Below are 19,252 nucleotides of genomic sequence, written 5' to 3'. Positions count from 1 at the left end.
TCCCATTCTATGCAAGGTGCCAGAGAATGCTTGCTTTTTTTTTTCAGAAAAATGAAAAAACCATACTACAGAAAAGAATTAAGTCCCCATTCCTGTCAAAGAAGAGGTCATGAAGATGGCATTTAAATCACTTGAGAGACACACAAATGAATGTGGATGTGCACATGCAGCTGACGATCAGCTCAGATCCAGCTATGCTGAGTGCAAGTGAGTTAGGAAGGGACTCACTGAGGAGGCAGTGGACCAGTCAGAAGGAAATTATTTGGCAGATGGAAAGGATACTTTAGGAAGAGAAGGGTAAATATCAGAGCCAGAGATTAAATGACTAGCGTATTGTTGGGAGAGAACACAGGTTCAGGGAGCCCAGGCTCTTCCATTCTTATCATTGGTGCCTGATATACAGCATGTACCATGTTCTTATTTTTCAAATAGAACCTCTTCTATTTTCATCTCATCATAATGACCTTAGTGAGAAATGAACACAGTGACATGGTAGCACTTCAAGTGTGAAAAGCTCTGTTAGAGGTAAAGAAACTTGGATCCTAATGCTAGCCCCAATAATCATTGAATCTTCTTACACTAGAAGAATGGATACAATGACATTATAAGTTATTGGGATTTCTAACCAAGGGGATCATGGTGGCTTTTGTGGCTCTCCATCCCCCCCCAAAAAAAATCATTTAACAATGACTTTTGATTTTTCTTTTTTTCAGATTAAGAGACTAGAGGTAATTTGTCTTTTAATCACCAGTGGTAAGCCCTCCCTTTCCCTTCTTGCTAACTGTGCATGCTTGTTTCTTGTAGCCTTGAACCATCAGCACTTGTTATGGTCAATAGATAAAGGAGTTTGGAGTATGGTCTGTGAGAGTCCTATTTCAGTGTAGTATATCTTTAAAAGAAGACATGCTAAGGCAACTGAGTTGATCTGGTTTCTAGGCTAAATTTCTGGAGGCCCCTAGATGCCTCATAGTTTGCCTTGAAATTACAGAGTCACCTTCTCCCACCACAGGTCACCCTGTTCCCAGATTATCACTTCCCTTGGAGTGGGGCTTATTCTCTATGAGAGGTCAACAAGGCTTCTTGGCCACATAGACTTACATAGCCAGTTCTCACCTCTTGTGAAACAATGAGCACTTATTTAGAATGGAATTATCTCGCTTGCTGCTCAGGTATGTTGACATAGAATTACAGCCTGCAGAAGCCTGGGCCCTGTCATAGTTAATGGGGACTAAATTTTCTTGTTCACGTCTCTCAACACATAAAATGTTCTGTGCTGCTTTATCCTGACAGAATGCTTGTCATGCATGTTTAACTGACAGTCCCTGCAATTTAAACTAGTTAGATATCCTTCATCTTGCCTTTTTTTTTTTCATTTTTTCTAGAAGTAAATAAGCTTGAAGAATGTGTGACAGAGCTGTTCCCACATCCCAGCTCTGTGACATGATTTGGGAATCTAATGTTTGACCATCTAATTTTCTAAAGGATATATACTGAGGGTGGTCCTCCTGCTCTGTAGGGTATTAGAGGAATTGTAAGCAACAAGGAGGGAGAGTTTGGTCCACATCAGGTCCTCAGAAATAGCAGTCATTCTTAGCAATTCCTGTTTGTGTTTGAAACAGTCACAAACCCTGCACCAAGAAAAAAAAATGTCTAGCAGCTTCTATCCAAGTACATGCATGGTATATGTCTGTCTCAATTGTGTGGCAGACTCTCAAGGCCCAAGCTGGAGCCAAATCACTGTGGATTCTTTTCATGCAAAAATTCAGGGCTTAATCACAGAAGGACACTGCATAGTAGTGCCAGATAACAGAGCTGTCAGGACTGCTGGAATCTATCATCCATTCACTCTGTGCCGTAGAATGAAACAACCAGGAATGCAGCCAAGATGGAGGAATCAGCCAGGAGGAGTGTGTGGCAGAGATACGATGTTTGACCTCTGCGGCAACAGAGAGTCTTCTGCTCAGAACTGAAAACATTTGTGGACAGTTCATCTGATAAATTTATGTAAAAACCACAAAGAGAAAAAATGGTGTTGTTTTGAGACACTACATTCTGGAAGACACTCTATATTCTGAGTAGGATCATTATATCTGGTTTCTGCCTATAGCAATTGTTTATAAAAAGTCAGGGTATAAATTATAAATCTTAAAACAAATATGACTTACTCTTAAAAAAATTAAAGCCTGGAGTTCTTGTTTATTTCCCCTTTCCAGGGAGATCCATGTATACCTTTCTTAAGGTTCTCCTTGTTTCCTGTTTTCTCTGCTGTTGTAGACTGTAGGCTTTTTGCTTTACATTCAATATCTACTTATGAGTGAGTACATACCAAATTATTTGTCTTTTCCGGTTCTTGGTTACCTCACTCAGGATGCTTACAAATTTCAAGATGTCATTGTTTTTTAGCACTGAGAAGTACTCCATTGTGTAAATGTACCACATTTCTTTTATCCATTCTTCGGTTGAGGGGCATCTAGGTTGTTTCCAGGTTATGGCTATTATGAATAATGGTGCTATGAACATAGTTGAACAAATGTCCTTGTGGTATGGGTCTGCATCCTTTAGGTATATGCGCAGGTATTGCTGGTCTTGAGGTAGATTGATTCCCAATTTTCTGAGAAGCCACCATACTGATTTCCAAGGTGGCTGTACAAGTTTGCACTCCCATCATCAATGAAGCAGTGTTCCCCTTACTCTGCACCCTCTCCATCATAAGCTATCTTTGGTGTTTTTGATCTTACCCATACTGACTGACTGACAGAGTCATTTTGATTTGCATTTCCCTGATGTTTCCTAAGAAAATTGGGAGAAGGTAGGGCAGAAGGGGAGGGGGAAAGGAGAAGTGAAGGATATAGACAGAAGTTTCTGTCCCACCTGTTCTCGCAGCTGTTCAATTCCAAAGAAACACACTAAGGCTTATGGTAATTACAAGTTATTTGACCTATTAGCTCAGGTTTATTATTAACTAGCTCTTACAATTTAAATTAACTCATAATTCTTGTCCATGTTTAGCCACATGGTTTGGTACCTTTCCTCAGTAAGGCATTCTTATCTTGCTTCCTCTGCATTTGGCTGATGACTACATCTCTGTCTTTCCTCTTGCCAGAATTCTCCTAGTCTGATTGCCCTGCCTATATTTCCTGCCTGGCTACTGGCCAATCAGCATTTTATTAAACCAATATGAGTGACAAATCTTTACAGTGTACAAGAACATTGTCCCACAGCATTTCTTCTTCTTTCTTTTCAAAACAAAACCCCTACATCTAATCTCCTTTGTTTAGCTTTTTTTCTTACCACTATCCATAACAACTTGTAACCAAAACACTAAATAAAGACAAACACCCATAATCCATTTTTTGGGAATGTGGGTGTAGTTTTCTAGGTTACTTCCTGCTGATTGGGGCACTGGTGATTTTATGGGGATTCAAAGAAATATTAGAATTATGGACTGGAATATTTTGTGAGGCTTGATAATCTTAACCAACAGCATTGAAGTTGTTTTGGATGCAGAAATCAGAAGAAACAACAACAGAAGTGCTCAGAAACGGATCATCTGGGTCATCTGTTCCCATTGAAGATTTTTCAGGGGGTCTTGCTCATTCAAACCTTATTTTTCTTAGCCAAGAATGAATCAACAGCCTCTTATTTCCCGTGGAAACAATAGCTAAGTCTCTTCTCCAAAGTAACATATCTTTTGACTTAAATTATAAAGTCCAAGTGTTTTCAAAATATATAGATTGGATTAATCCAGCAGTATTTATAATCAAGTGTCTTTTATCAGCTGTTCCTCCTTCCTCAGTTATCCTCCTCAAAAACAACACAATAACATACAGTATCCAGATTCTCTGTGTATTTTCTATCTTGATGTGGCTTTTTTTTACTCTGTTTCTTTTATTTTTTTTTTCTTGAGAAAGGGTTTCTCTGTGTAGCTTTGATTGTCCTGGATCTCACTCTGTAGACCAGGATGGCCTCAAACTTACAGAGATACATATGCCTGTGCTTCCCAAATGCTAGGATTAAAGGTGTGTACCACTACTCATGGCTACTCTATTTCTTTTTCTTTTTTTAAAGACTTTCTCTGTCCTTTTTTTCTGTCCCAAGCCTATGTATATTTTTAAATACACTGTAAAGTATTGATAGGTAGTTTTTTTCTGTTTGAATTATCTTTATTGTGTATATCTATCTTTTTCTGACCACAAGAGTCTTTAATTTGCTAAGAGACATGACTAGAATTAAAACTGCAGCTTTGGCAACTGGCTCCACCCCATTCCTTAACTTTTTGAAAGTCTAGCTTCATAGTGGAGGTACTGGCATTTAAGTGTTTGGTGGCAGGGCCTCTTAAAAAAACTGCAAGGTTTTTGCTGATAATGCTGAGTCAAGAAGCCTCTCTTAAAGGAGTCGTGCCTCTGCTCTATGGCAGTAAGACAGTTACCAAGAAGCTGAGCTTGACTCTGTTCATGTCTGTCTAGATTCCCCCCCTTTTATAAAGCTTTCTCAGACTTTATGTGGAAATTCTTGCCAAATGTTTGGGTGTTGTTTGTAGACAGAAGTTTCTGTACCACCTGGTGCCTCAGCTCTTCAGTCCCAAAGAAATACACAGAGGCTTATATTAATTATAAATTGTTTGACCTATTAGCTCAGGTTTATTATTAACTAGCTCTTATAATTTAAATTAACCCATAATTCTTGTCCATTTTTAGCCATGTAGTTTGGTACCTTTTCTCAGTAAGGCATTCTCATCTTGCTTTCTCTGCATCTATCTGGTGACTACATCTCTGCCTTTCCTCTTCCCAGAATTCTCCTAGTCTGGTTGTCCCACCTATGCTTCCTGCCTGGCTACTGGCCAGTCAGTGTTTTATTAAACCAATATGAGTGATAAATCTTTACAGTGTACAAGAGCGTAAGGGTGTAGGAGGAAGGCCCACTTTTTCATTCTGGCCACCCAACTTGTTTAGCCCTGAAATAACCACGCAGAAATTGTTATAATTAAATCACTGCTTGGTCATTAGCTCTAACTTTTTAAAAAAATATTTATTCATCTATTATGTACACAATATTCTGTCTGCGTGTATGCCTGCAGGCCAGAAGAGGGCACCAGACCTCATTACAGATGGTTGTGAGCCACCATGTGGATGCTAGGAATTCAACTCAGGACCTTTGGAAGAGCAGGCAATGCTCTTAACCAATGAGCCATCTCTCCAGCCCTAGCTCTAAATTTTTATTGGCTAACTCTTATATATTAAATTAACCCATTTTCTTTAAACTGTGTATCACCACGAGGTCATGGCCTACCAGCAAGTTCCAACACATCTATCTTTGGCAGCAGGTCCATGGCATCTCTTACTCTGCTTTCTTCCTCCCAGAATTCAGTTCAGTCTTCCCTGCCTACCTAAGTTCTGCCCTATCAACAGGCCCAAAGCAGTTTCTTTATTAACCAATGAAAGCAGTACAAAGAAAGAAGGACCTCCTACACCATTTCCCCTTTGCTATTTAAACAAAAGGAAGGCTTTAACACAGTAAAATTCTAGCAAGAATTACAGTTACAATATTTATATTTATCTTTTATTATAACTGAAGAAAACTATAACTATAAATCCTTCAATTCCATCAAAGACTCCAGAAGGATATAATATTACCTAAGTAAACAAGAAGTACATTGTAAGCAACTTCCAAAACTTTAGAAATGACAGACTCATTCATGAAGCAGGAACCCCAAAGGATCATCTCACCTTTATGCAAGTTCAACAGTCATTTCTCTGAAGGTCCTGCATGTCCAGTAAAGCAGTCCAGGTAAGGTCAGTTTTTTGCCCAAATGGCTAACCAACTCCATAAGGAGTCTCTTCGATGCCCATCTTTTTCTTGAAGTGCTTGTGCTGCCAGGAAATGTGTCTCACTGTCATGAAAAGTCTTAAGTTCTTAAACATTTTAAATGCCATATTCTGAAGGTCTCTAAAGAATTTAAAGAATACCTATTTAACTAAAATATATCTGTATACATGACTGCAAGCTAACATGACTGCAAGCTTGACTATTATAGATGATTATCTATTAACCTTTATTTCTTAATTATATATTACATTTTTTAAATGAACTACACAATCACAATACCTTAATCAAGATCAGAAATACATATAACAAAATTGATCTTAAATTTGTATCAATAAACCAAGATCCATATCAATGCAAATTATTCATATCTATATCATAAGGGGGAAGAGATCATGAGAGAATGGGATGGTCAAGATGGGGAAAGGACAGAGAGAGAAAGAACAAGGAAAGAGATATCTTGATTCAGGGAGCCATTATGGGGCAAACAAGAAATCTGGTACTAGGGGAATTCTTGGGAATCCACAAGGATGATCCCAGCTAAGACCCTAACAATAGTGGAGAGGGTACCTGAACCGACTTTCCCCTGTAATCAGATTGATGACTACCTTAATTGTCATCATAGAATCTTCATCCAGAAACTGATGGAAGCAGATGCAGAGGTCCACAGCTAGCACTGGACCAAGCTCCCAGAGTCCAGTTGAAGAGAGCAAAGAGCAATATATGAGCAAAGGAGTCAAGATCATGCTAGTGATACTCACAGAAACAGCTGACCTGAGCTCCTGGTAGCTCACTGACTCTGGACTGATAGTGGGGAAATCTGCTTAGGATCAAATTAGGCGCTCTGAATGTGGGTGACAGTTATATGACTGGGGCAGTCTATGGAGCCAACTGGCTGTGGGACCAGGATTTATCTCTAGTGCTTGAACTGGCTTTTTGAAGTCCATTTTCTTTGGAGGGATACCTTGCTCACCATATATATATGGAAGAGGGCCTTGATACTGCCTCAAAGTGATGTGCCAGACTTTGTTGACTCCCCATGGGAAGTCTCACCCTCTCTGAGGAGTGAATGGGGAATGGGATGGGTGGGAGGTGGAGGGAGTGGGAGGAGGAGAGGGAGAGGGAACTGGGATTGGTATGTAAAATGATAAAAGATTATTTTAAAAAATAAAAAAGTTAAATCCAAACTAGAACCATTATCCTTCTTATATGTATATATGAAAAAATAGAAACTATACTATTGGTAAATGCATAGACTATTAAAGTAAATTCAAAATGAATGTGAAATGGTTTACTCATAAAACTATTTTCTTCATTTTTCTTTGTTCCTATCTAGTTATGCTTTCATGAATAGAATTGCTGAGAACTTGTTTATACAGAAAGTGACTGCACTACAAATTCTTGTCCCATTTTTGTGATTCCTCATGTCACTTAGGAATCTTGGCATGCTAAGGTGTCCAGCACTAGAATTCATATCTATTAAAGTAAATCACTTAGTAATAAAAAGAATTATACTAACAAAATCCATATTGTACCACATACTAAATGGCTTGCGTAATGAGGACAAGCTAATTATTTATGGGATGAAAGTGTAGGGTATGTAACCTTTTGTGATTTCATAACAGTAGCTAGCCAGAATGTTAACTCTGTTTTGTTGCTATGGAGGACAATTGTAAGTATGTATAGGTATTTATTTGACTCATAAATTTTACTGTTAGAGCCAAGTCATTCTCCTGGGCTTATGGGAATATATGCCACCAGGCAATAGATTAGTAACTACAGAAAAACCATTTTAAAAGGTCAAATCTTAGATCAAAACTGATGTCTTTGAGATTTTGCAATCTACCAGCTATGTGATGCTCTTTTTTGGCCACATGGTCTTAATGATAACACTGCCCAGCAATAGACACATGAGGTGTTTAAGATGGCCCAGAATGTTCCACTATACCCATGGTTCCAACATCCACCTACTGAGGAAGATGCTCAATCAGTGTGTAGCCCTCTTAATGGACAAGCCTATCTTTGGTGATATACATGACAAGCAAACACAATAGTAAAGAGAATGAGCTCCCCCTCCCCTCACTTCCAAAAAAGTTTGGAAAAACAGATTGGTTTGGAGCCTGGACCACAACACGTGGGAGGGCTCTTTATGGAGAACCACAGCCGAAAGGAATTCTCTTTACTGATGAATTCCTCTGGCCCTTTGTATTGACTTTCTTGGAGCATGTCAGTTATTCCTACAACCAGCTAACCACCCCCTGCATAATGGCACCATTCCATCCAATTCTTACTTGAAATATGTGTTATGGGAAACAGGGCAACAGAGAGAACTTTTGAGTGTGGTCAGTCTATTCTTAACTTTGGTGGGCTATTCAAGTTTACCAAACTGATTCTGGCTTCATGGGGCTTCAAAGGTTTTTGAATAATAAAAACTTGAACACTGCAAAATGCATTTAAATCATAAGCCAAGAATGGACTAGAGTGGGTGGTAGTTTAAGAAGCTAGCCAATGGGAAAGCATGGACCCTGAAGGTCCTTTGCCTGTGGGCAACTGCATCATAAATATACTGTTTGGGCCAGGTTTTTCAAGAAGTTAGATCTCTTGCTGTTACGGGGCAACTTTGTTCCACTTTCTGAACCGAAATCTCTGATGCACAGCATTCTGTAGATTGATTCCCCTTGTTCTTCTTGCACTTCTCCCAGCCCCTATGGGAACAAAGTCCCTAGTCTCTTGAAAGTAATGCTAAGTAAACAAACACTACAAAGGCTGTTAACAGGGGGACATCTCTCTCAAATGTTTAGGGTTTTTTGTGGTTATCTAGGTTCAAGGAGGAAGGGGTCCCCTAGCTCCAGGAGCCAGCAGACCCTCTTTGTAGTAGGCATCTGTATGTTTAGCCAGATGTCTTCCCAGGGAAGGGCAAAGAAGGAAAGTTGAAGCAGAATTCTTATTAAAAATAAGACTCCTGAGGGAGAAAAAAAAAACAAGCTAGAGAATGTGTCAAGTGGAAAGTGCCATCTGCTATTGATTAATGCTGATAGTCAGCAATGAGAAATGCACACTGCCAGGAAGTGCCCCTGCTCTTTGGAATGTGGTCCTGTGGCAGCTGTCTGGGAGCAAAGATGCCCAGTGACAACACAGTGCTACAGACAGAGAAGGACAGAGGGACAGGTGCCCGTGCTAGTGTCTGGGCATGCATCTTCTGATCTTGCTTCTCCTTGCTGGCCTTTGTTTTGCTATCAATAACAAAGTGACACTTGGCCAAATGACTTCTGTGCTACCCTTAAATTCCCAGATTCCACTGTTCATCCTACTCTCCCCGACCAAATCTCCTAAGGTTCTTCTGAGATTCTGGAGAAGTATGAAGAGCCTTAGACATCTCAAGCCCCACAACTCAAAGGAATGGCACCCCTAGCAGCTCAGTTGCATCCAGTCTTTTTTCAGGAGATCCATCTGTGTCTGTCATTCCCCTGTGTTACAGTTGCCACCAAAGCAATGTATCTTCCTCAACATGAAATGTGACATGTTTGAAGGTCTACTTATAATTTTTCTCTCCTGATTTTAATAGCACTTTCACATTTTCTGAATGCAAGAGGCTTTGTTTTATTTTAAGTAATTTTGGTTTTGTGTATGTGTGTGTGTACTTGTGCACGTGTGTATGTGTGTGTTCATGCACACGTGCATATGCACAGGTGGAGGTCAGAGGACTGCTGTAGAAGTCAAGTAGGGTCTCCTGCCATGTGGTCCCTGGATCAAAATCAGGTTCATCTGCAGGTGCCTTTACCTACTGAGCCATCTCAATAGCCCAATCTTATCTTAAACCATCAGATTATAGAGACTTTGTGCTGGAATTTGTATATGTTTGTATTCATTTGTTTGTTCATCTTTTAGTTAAGGGTAGGACATTAAAAGTTGTTTTTGTCTTTTCCTTCTTGGCAAATATCATGAGGTTATCCATCATCAACTGGGTTTCTCCCTGCAGCTGATAGGAGCAGATGCAGAGATCCGCACCCAAACATAAGGCGGAACTTGGGGCACCCTGCAGAAGATGGGGAGGAAGGATTGTAGGAGCTAGAGGGGTCAAGGATGCCAGGAGAACATGATGCACAGAATCAACAAAGCAAGGCTCTTAGGGACTCACAGAGACTGAGTCTCTCCTGCGTGCATGCTGTAATTGTTTAGCTTGAGTGTCTGTGGGACTCCTAACAGTGGGAGTAGGGGTACCTCTGACTCCTTTACCTGTTCTTGGTACCCTTTTTCTCCTACTGAGTTGCCTCATCCAGCCTTGATATGAGGGTTTGTGTCTAGTCTAGTCTTATTATAACTTGTTAGGCTATGTTCAGTTGCTATCCCTGGGAGGCTGCTCTTTTCTGAAGGGAAATGGAGGAGCAGTGGATCCAGTTTGGGGGGGGGCAAGCTAGGAGGATTGGAGGAAGGGGAGACTCTAGTTGGAATCTATTATATAAGAGAAGAATAAATAAAAAGAAAAACTGGTTGATTATGATAGTGGAGTGTGATTTGAAGTTGTGTGTTATTTTAAAATCATATTGGGTGTAACTATGACAATGTGATATAATATTGGATGCAGTGGAGAGTTTATTTAATTTGAAAATATGTTCATGGTATAGGAAGGCATGTGATAAAACTCTTCTTACTTAAGTTATTTAAATCCATACTCATTGTCCTGGTTAGTGTTGTCAAGTTGACAGAATCCGGAGTCATCTCAGAGACAAGCTTCCCAGACTATCTAGTGAAAGGTCTTTTAGCCCCACATATGGGGAGATTATGTTGATTACATTCATTGAATGGGAAAACCCATCCTCAAAGTCCTGGAGTGTCAGAAGAGGAGAAAATGAGCTGACTGGGTGCAGTGGGACAACCTCTGTGGCTGTCTTGCCATGGACGGTAGCCCTGAGCTGCCAGTCAAAATATATCTCTTCTTCTTTAGCTTTCATTTCGTCAGGGCTCACACAGCATCAAGAAAAGTAACTAAGATGTGCTTTAGCGAAGATACTGTTTGAAATGATGTTTTTATTTACTAGTATTAAATTTTACTAGTATTAAATTTTGACTTCTCTTACAGGTATTCAAGAAGGAACACAGTGTACCAAATGTAAAAATAACTGGGCACTGAAGTTTTCAATTGTATTATTATACATTTTGTGTGCCTTGCTAACCATCACAGTAGCCATTTTGGGATATAAAGGTAAGTACGCACTCTTTCTGTTTCCTTTCCAAAGAGCAAAGGGATTTGCAATTTAAATGCTAAAAACATCATCTTTGGAAGTAAGAAGTACAGTTGGCCCTTGTATCCATAGAGAGTTAATTTTAGGTCATTTGTCACCTCAAAGGATCTCAAAATCTTTTAATGCTGTCTTCCCTTTAGTGCAGGGCTTCCATTATTAGTATGTATACATTCTCCCATATATTTTATGTCATTTTAGATGACTTATAATACCCAATACAATATGAATGCTATGTAGATGGTTGTTGTACCTCATTATATAGAGAATAATGCCAAAAATAAATTGTATATGTTCAATACAAATACATTTTCCCCAAGTTTTTCCATGGTGAGGTTAGTTAAATCCAGGGACCTAGAACCTGGGAAGGACCGTTGAATTATATTTATGACACTCTTGTGTCCTGAGATATTTTCTGTGGATGGGACAGTTTTGATTCACTTCATAATCATGACAGCCCTTTCTAGGTTAGGAAGATTTTTTTCTTTCCTCCATGTTGCTTTTTCCTATTTTTCTAGTCATTTTCTTTTCCTTGTGTTTTTCTTTCTTCTTCTTTTTTTTTCTTCTTTTTCATCTTATCTGTCTCTAAGAGGCTCTGTGCAGTCATTACCTGGGAAAATGCTGCTGACAGAGGAGAATAAGTAATACACAGGCTCTGCAGGCACGTGACTCATCCCCCAGGGATTGACCAACTGATACAGTTTTTTTTTCTCTAAAGCATGTTTACTTCAGTAAAGAAAACAAAACCATTACCCCATAGAAATTAAACTTATAGGCAAAACTGTTAGGCCTACTTTGTCTGATTAAGGTAGGAGAGATTTTCCTCCAAATCTTCCAGACCTACTAAACTAGGTCCCAGCACACACACATACCACACACCGCTGCTGCCTTGATCCTCTCAGAGACCACGGGTAGAAGGAATCATGACTAAGAAACACAAACTGCATAAACCCTTGTATGGAAGGCAGACATAGAAGCCTGCTCTGTCACAATCATGAGACAGACATGGTATCTGATTGTAGCACAGAGGCAAGTGAGGGTCACACCTTCCAACCATTGTCTTAACAGTCTCCTCAACTGTTGACAGACCTCAGAACTGACAGATTAACCCAGCAGAATTACTGCACCAACTGTCCTTGTCCTTAACTTGTAGTGCCAGTTTAGGAAAGATAAAGTCTGAGAGCGAGTTCCCTTCCACTGTAAATCCCCCAGTACCCTCACTGTGGCTTCTGAGAGGACCAGGTTGAATTCAGTGCTTCTGAATTAGAATTGACTTAGGAAACAGTCCAAGTTATCATGAGCATACCTATTTTTAATACAATTATGAATGCCCAGTAAGTGTCTGCCACTAGGTGTTGTATTAGTCCCACCCCCTTTAGTGCTATAGTCCAGATGTAAACCATCACTTCTGGAGATTGATTTTTGTAAGGCAATAACCATCATGCCATTCTTCAGATTAGCTGGGATGAACAAAGATGTCAGTCTGGACCCAAACTACAGTGTCTCCCTACTCACTTTTCCTTGGTTGCTTACTGTATTTATTCATCCCTATGGAAAATAAAAGTTATCATATAGAGTACATTGATTGATGAGTTGGGGCGATGAGAATTTAGGAATTTGCCTGGTCACTTTATCCATTTATGATGAATTTATTTCATCATGAAGGAACAGAAGCTGTGATTAAGAAAGGCTGCTGAATCACGAGGGCTAGGCAGAGTTGCAGGGTCAGAACCTAACGATGTGCTTTATATCCCAGTCATTCAAACTGCCCCCTCTTTTTCTGGACCATGACTTTTCCTACTGTGCTGAAGATGGTCAAAAACAGTCATTCAATAAGGAATGTCAGGGCTCAGTACAGAGTGATAGCATGGGAATTAAAATTCACTGCTAGAAGAGAGAGCAGAGGGCATTAGTGGCTACACTTTGTGAATTTTACCTCTGCTAGAAAGGATAAGATTTATGGCTTTGGAATTACACAGAAAGCCAAGAGTCCAGCTGTCGTCTCACCCCATCTCCGTACCACATTGGAATAGCTCTAGCATATCCATGTGCTTGATCACTGATCTGTGGTCCCAGTACTGTGTTGTACCTAAATGACTACTTTACCTCTTAAGTCTCTGATACATGTCTCACCAGAAGCCCCTGAGTGGAGCCTTCCACGGTGTTTGTTCCCACAGTGAACTTTCTCCGCTTTAGGTTCTATTAAATCATATCATTATGGCTAGTCTGTCTGGCTTATGTGGGTTAACACCAAACTACAGGATTCTACTAAAACTGCCTTTTATTTATGAAATCTCTCACTAGTACCTAAAACTCGGGGCTTCTTTATTAGACACCCAGGAAAGTTAGCTACATGAGTGGGTAGTTGGATGGATGGTAAGATGATGATTTGGAACTGGTTTCTTTGAAGATAAAGAACAGATGCCAAGGAACCTCTGAGCCAGTCTCTTTGTAGGGGAATGTTGTTCCTCAGAAATCTAGCGTTCCAAGGTGAAGGGAGAAGAGATCTGGGGAGTAAAATGACATTGCCACTCTTTTCCCTCCTTCAGTGCCTCTGTTCCTCTGGCTTCTGCTGACTCAAGAAGATGATACAATATACATTTCTGGTCACCAAAGCCAGCCTTAAAGAACTCAAATTTAACATTTTCCAGATGTACTTTCTCTTCATGTGTCTGACTCCTCTTTCTTGCTGATAAGATTCTAAAGACCCCAACGTTGTAGGAGGCAGAAAGATAAACCCCAGTTCTCTCTTCACAGACCCCTCTTTGATGTCTAGTAAAGCACTTCTCCATTAAATAAAGGAAGAAATATGCAGTAAAACTAGTCCAGGGTGTTTCCGGAGACATGAAAGGAAACGAAACTCTCTTAGCAGGATTGGCAAAGGCTGTGTTTACACTTTTTTCCTCAAAATTGTTCTTTGGTTCTCCTTTTATGTTATTTTCATAGCTACATGTTAGAATCTTTTGAAGATTCAGCTAGAGAATTTGCTGAGCAAACTGGAGGATGGTTTAGTCACTCAGACGTGGTCTGTATAGTGGCTGGGACCATGAAACACGTTGGTCATGTTGCGGAAACATGTTTTTGAACAGTTGCAACTTGGTACATCCTCTACCCTAGACTCTATAAGTCATAAGCTTACATGAAAGGCATCCTCCCCAAACCCCTCTCACTTTGGTTTTTCAAAACAGGGTTTCTCTGTGTAACAACTCTTAGAACACACTCTGTAGACCAGACTGACCTTGAACTCACAGAAGTCTGCCTGTCTCTGTACCAAGTGCTGGGATTAAATCATCTCTTAAATTCTTCAGTTAGTCATCTTCCTTCCAGAACATTCCCTTCTCATGAAAATACTATCCCATTTCTCTGCCCAACAGGCTCCTAAAATGCTTAGAATGACAAAAGGCACAAATCTGAGTCAGAAAGTCTCCAGTCCCTCGGGGTTCTTGACCTTGGTTTGTCTGATATGTGATGGCTAAAGTCTGCCAGCATTGTGAGGACAACTGGGGGTGCAGTAACACCTCAAACCACACTGTAGAGCCCCTTAGAACTTGGGGTATTGTCCTCCGGACTTTGTGTTGCTCAGTCATGAATCCTGTGGTAGTGTTAATGGTAGAAATGTCTTTGATAGGTTCCAAGGCTGTGTAGCCGCTGATCCTAGAATTCCTAGGAACTGTTGATTTTGATTTCTCTCCCTGCATTTTTCAGTGGCAGGTGGGAGCCCGTCCTCCAGGAGAGGCCATGGCCTGTCTCTTTATCTTTAATATTTATATGACAGTTGCATAATAAACATCTGTTAATGATAATTAAAAAATAGAATAAAGATTGCTTTCCTTTATGGATTTTCCTTAATTAGAGGAAATCAGACTAAAGAAAGAAATATTTAAAAAGTCTGTGTGGATTTTAGAGTTCCATCTCCTATCCTCTGAAATCTCATTTCTTCTCTTACAAGCTGTGTGATTCTGGGTTGTTCTCGAATATCTCTAAAACTCAATTTCCTAATCTGTAAAACAGGAAGGATAGGAACTACTATGATGGTACAGTACACATAGCACAACTAGGAGTCTCTTACTCATACCATAAAAACTAAGAGGCTATTGTTACTGTCTTTCAAGTAAGAGGGAAAGCTTACTGTGCTGTGGTAGACCTTAGAAAATGAGTGGAAACAAAGCAAGTGAGAAGGTTGGTCCAGGCCAAGAGATCAGCTGTTCTGGGGGGGGGGGGACGGTGGGTCTTCAGGCGTGTTATCTGAAAATTAGGATTCCACACTAGAAAACAGTTCCCAGTGGAGGGGCCATATGATCGCCCAGAATGTTGGTGGCCCTTCTGTGCTGCCTTGTTTTCATTGTACAATGATCTATGTAGACTTGGAATTTCTAGGATCAGACCGGAAGCTCAGCCATTATGCTTCTGGTTGAAAATTTGTGCTATAAATTAGGGGAAACTGAAGAGCTGGTGTGTGCTAGTGCAGTGCTAGCTCTGAATTCCTGGCAGCCTGTGGTTTCTGTGAACACGCGTTGCCAGCCTTGCAGTCTTACAATTTACAGCTTTATACCAGGATGCTATTTTTAGACACAGACACACACACACAGGGCTAGTTCTTGAACACTTGTGGGCAGCACACATCATTTCCTTTCCTTATTGAAAACCAAACTAACAGTTTCTGTCTCCCCCTCCTTCGTGAAAGTATTATTCCCTTTATCCTAAGTACACTTGAATTATCTGTCCCCAACAGTTCTGTGTTTTTATAAACTAAAATGGAAGAAAGATTAAGAGGGTGAAAAACAACTGTCTGTCGGCATAGTTCAGATTTCTTTGGCTTCCAGGACGGAGGCAGGGCTTGAGATCCTGTGTGGTTTGAGGAGAGAATGAGGCATATATTTTTATCTGAGAGTCAGAACTGAGTCTAAGCTTGTAAACATTTTTTTTTTAATTTAGCTTTGATAAAATGTTTTTGTTCTACAAGATTTTGGGGGATTCAGTAGCATGTATGCCTATCACACAATCCCAAACTCAAGATAGAACTGGACCTCTGTGTCCACATAGTAGTTCGTTTTTTTGTTTGTTTGTTTGTTTGTTTGTTTTTAAACTATGTGGCTAGATATATGCACATTTGTGCAGTTTGCTTGGAGACCAGAAGGGGGTGTCAGATCTCCTGGAGCCGAAGTTACAACAGGCAGTTGTGAGCCACTTAACGTGGGTACTGGGATCTGAATTCTGGTTCTCTGCAGAAGTACTCAGGCGTAACCACTGAGTCATCTCTCCAGCTCCTGTGTGGCAGTTTTAGAAATAATAATTCAGTAAAATGTCATACTGAGGGCTCCCTGGTTAATTGATTTGTATGTTGGCCTCTACAGTCTGGCTCAGCAAGATTTCCTAGACCTTAGCAAATTCTCACTTATTTAAATAAATGGCACCATAACTATTAATTAAGTTCTACATGCTGAACTAAGAACTGGAGATACAGTTGCAGATGGTCCTTAACTTACCATAGTTTGTCAACTTTATAATCATGTGAGATAATACACACTCAATAGAAAAACTGTACTTTGAAATTTGTCTTTTTTCCAGACTAGTGATGGGTATTATGGTGGATAGTAGATGAAGCCACAGCTCTGCCACCCATAAGCTGAATGACTAACACTTTGCCATGCTAGGTCACTCAACTAGAATGTTTTGAATATCTTAAACTTACAGTGGGTTTGTCAGACATAATTCTGTCATAATAAAGACCTGTCAAAGATCATAGTAAACAGTGAATGCATCCTGAATAAGGAATGGGCTACTGTCCTAGAGAATTCCACAAGGTGCTGCTCAGCCGAGGTTTCCCAAAGAGCTAGCAAGACTAAGTTTAAGAAAGACATTCAGTTAAAAAACAAAATAAAACAAAGTAGAAAACGGGCGAATACTGTAGATGAAAGAAGAGCTCAAATGTGCCACCACACCCAGCTAAGCCAGTTCTTTGCCAGTGGAGTTCCCACATGCAAGGAACATTAGGGAGACTTAGAAGTCCTATAATTTTTTGAATAATTATAGTGCTATATGTCTCCACATGTAGAAATTAACAGACGTGTTACAATAGGGGATTCAGTGTATAACAGAGTACTCCAGCACATCAAAAATTTAGAAAGCAGTCCAAACCCTTTCTACAGCTTCAAAAAAAAAAAAAAGTTACAGATATACAGTCTTTCCGCCAATAAGTTATATCACTTGGCTTTTTGCTAGTTATTTATCCAAAGAACAGCCTGTCTTAGAGTTTCTATTGCTGTGAAAAAACACCATGACCATGGCAACTCTTATAAAGGAAAACATTTAATTGGGGTGGCTTACCGTTTCAGAGGTTCAGTTCATTATTATCATGGATGGACATCGTGGCATGCAAGTAGACATGGTGCAGGAGAAGGACCCAAGAGTTAATACATCTTGATCCACTGGCAACCAAGAAGTAAACTGAAACACTGGGCGTGGCTTAAGCATCGGAGACCTCAAGCCCAACCGCACAGTGACACTCTTCTCCAATAAGGCCACACCTACTCCAACAAAGCCTCATCTCCTAGTAGTGCCACTCCTTATGAGCTTATAGGGGCCAATCACATTCTTATTTTTCTTATTTTAAATCTGCTTTCTTCTGTAATGAAATTATCTCATCTTAGAATTGAAAAACAAACACGAGCAGATAAGTCAACTAATGTGTTCTTTTCCCAAATCTTAGTTGTAGAGAAAATGGACAATGTCACAGGCGGCATGGAGACAGCTCGCCGGACTTACAATGACAAGCTCACTGCAGTGGAAAGTGACCTGAAAGAATTAGGTAAACTATAGCAGGAGAGAGCCACTGAAAGGAGGGCTCCACTATGTGTCATCTATATGAGTGATAACAATATTTTAGAATGGTAATGCATTTAGGGTTTTTATTGTTGCATGCTGTGTCTTTAATTGCCATTTAATTCTAATATTTCCATTTGGGGGGGTTGGTTTTTTTTTTTTTCCGAGACAGAGTTTCTCTGTAGCTTTGGAGCCTGTCCTGGAGCTAGCACTTGTAGGCCAGACTGGCCTCGAACTCACAGGGATCCGCCTGCCTCTGCCTCCCAAATGCTGGGATTAAAGGAGTGTGCCACCACTGCCTGGCTGAATATTTCCATTTTTAAAGGGAAGGACTCCCACCTTGAAAATCTCATGCATCATATAAAATCTACATCCAATCTTGATGGAAAAGAGCCATTAAGTAGCAAATACTAGAGGTTCTCTGGTCAACTGCTCAGTAAATACTAATTTGAATTATTTTAAACTGTATAGGCACATTGTTGGGAGTTAATTCTCTGTGTAAATCAGGTAGGCCTCAAACTCAGAGATCCTCCTGCCTCTACCTCCAGAATGCTTGTATTAAACTATGCCCACAGAGTTAACTTCTTTTAAAACTTTTTATTTTATGTACGCTGGTGTGAAGGTATCAGATCTCCTGGCTATGGAGTTACAGACAGTTGTGAGATACCATGTGGGTGCTGGGTATTGAACCCTGGTCTTCTGAATGATCAGTCAGTGCTCTTAACTGCTAAGCCATGTCTCCAACCTCATAACTTTTAATATAAAAGATTCTAGCCTGTTTAGTCTCTTGATGTTTATTTTCACTTACTGAAAAATGAATTTTGGTTTAAATGGTGTTTAAGATTCTATGAATATGATTTTGCTTTTGAAAATTGTCAGTAATTTCTAGCATTCAAGTTATTAAATACCCACTGAGTGAAAGAATTTTAGTAAATTTGTAAGATTATTTTCTTATAAGTACACCCTGCCTGCTATCCTAGTATCTAGTAAATCGCCCTCTGTCTTTGAGAAAAGTGTCCGCCCAAGTTTGTAAGTCCTATGCTGAACCCCTTTGCTGATTCTAAAGCCCCATTTTAGGTAGATTCTCAGTAATACAGCCTAACCTGCATGTTCCACAGATTTTACATCTAAAAGACAGTACTACTATTTAAGCATATGGGATCTTTTTGAAAATTTACTTTTATTTTTGTTTGTTTGTTTGTTTGTTTGGTGGGGGCATATACATGTCACAGCATGCGTGTAGTGGTCGCAGAACCGACGACTTATGCTTCCTTCCTCCACTGTGTAGGCTCAGGGAACGAATTCAGGTTGTCAGATCTGCCAGTAAATGCCTTTATCCATTGAGCCATCTCTTTGGCTGTTATCTG

The 19,252-nt window shown here is 39.9% G+C and overlaps 1 protein-coding gene across 1 annotated transcript in view; it reads left to right on the top strand.

The window, feature by feature from the left end:
* Colec12 (collectin subfamily member 12) overlaps positions 1 to 19,252 on the top strand; it is a 176,405-nt gene that overhangs the window by 131,854 nt on the left and 25,299 nt on the right. The window contains exons 3-4 of the mRNA XM_048447998.3: positions 10,904 to 11,026; positions 17,773 to 17,871. Coding sequence (XP_048303955.1) covers positions 10,904 to 11,026; positions 17,773 to 17,871 — 222 coding nt within the window. The remainder of the gene's footprint in view (positions 1 to 10,903; positions 11,027 to 17,772; positions 17,872 to 19,252) is intronic.

The sequence above is a fragment of the Myodes glareolus genome, chromosome 13, assembly GCF_982192425.1.
Source record: "Myodes glareolus chromosome 13, mMyoGla1.1, whole genome shotgun sequence".
Taxonomy (NCBI): domain Eukaryota; kingdom Metazoa; phylum Chordata; class Mammalia; order Rodentia; family Cricetidae; genus Myodes; species Myodes glareolus.
Note: the sequence above shows the minus strand (reverse complement) of the source record. Positions and strands in the feature narration are given on the sequence as shown.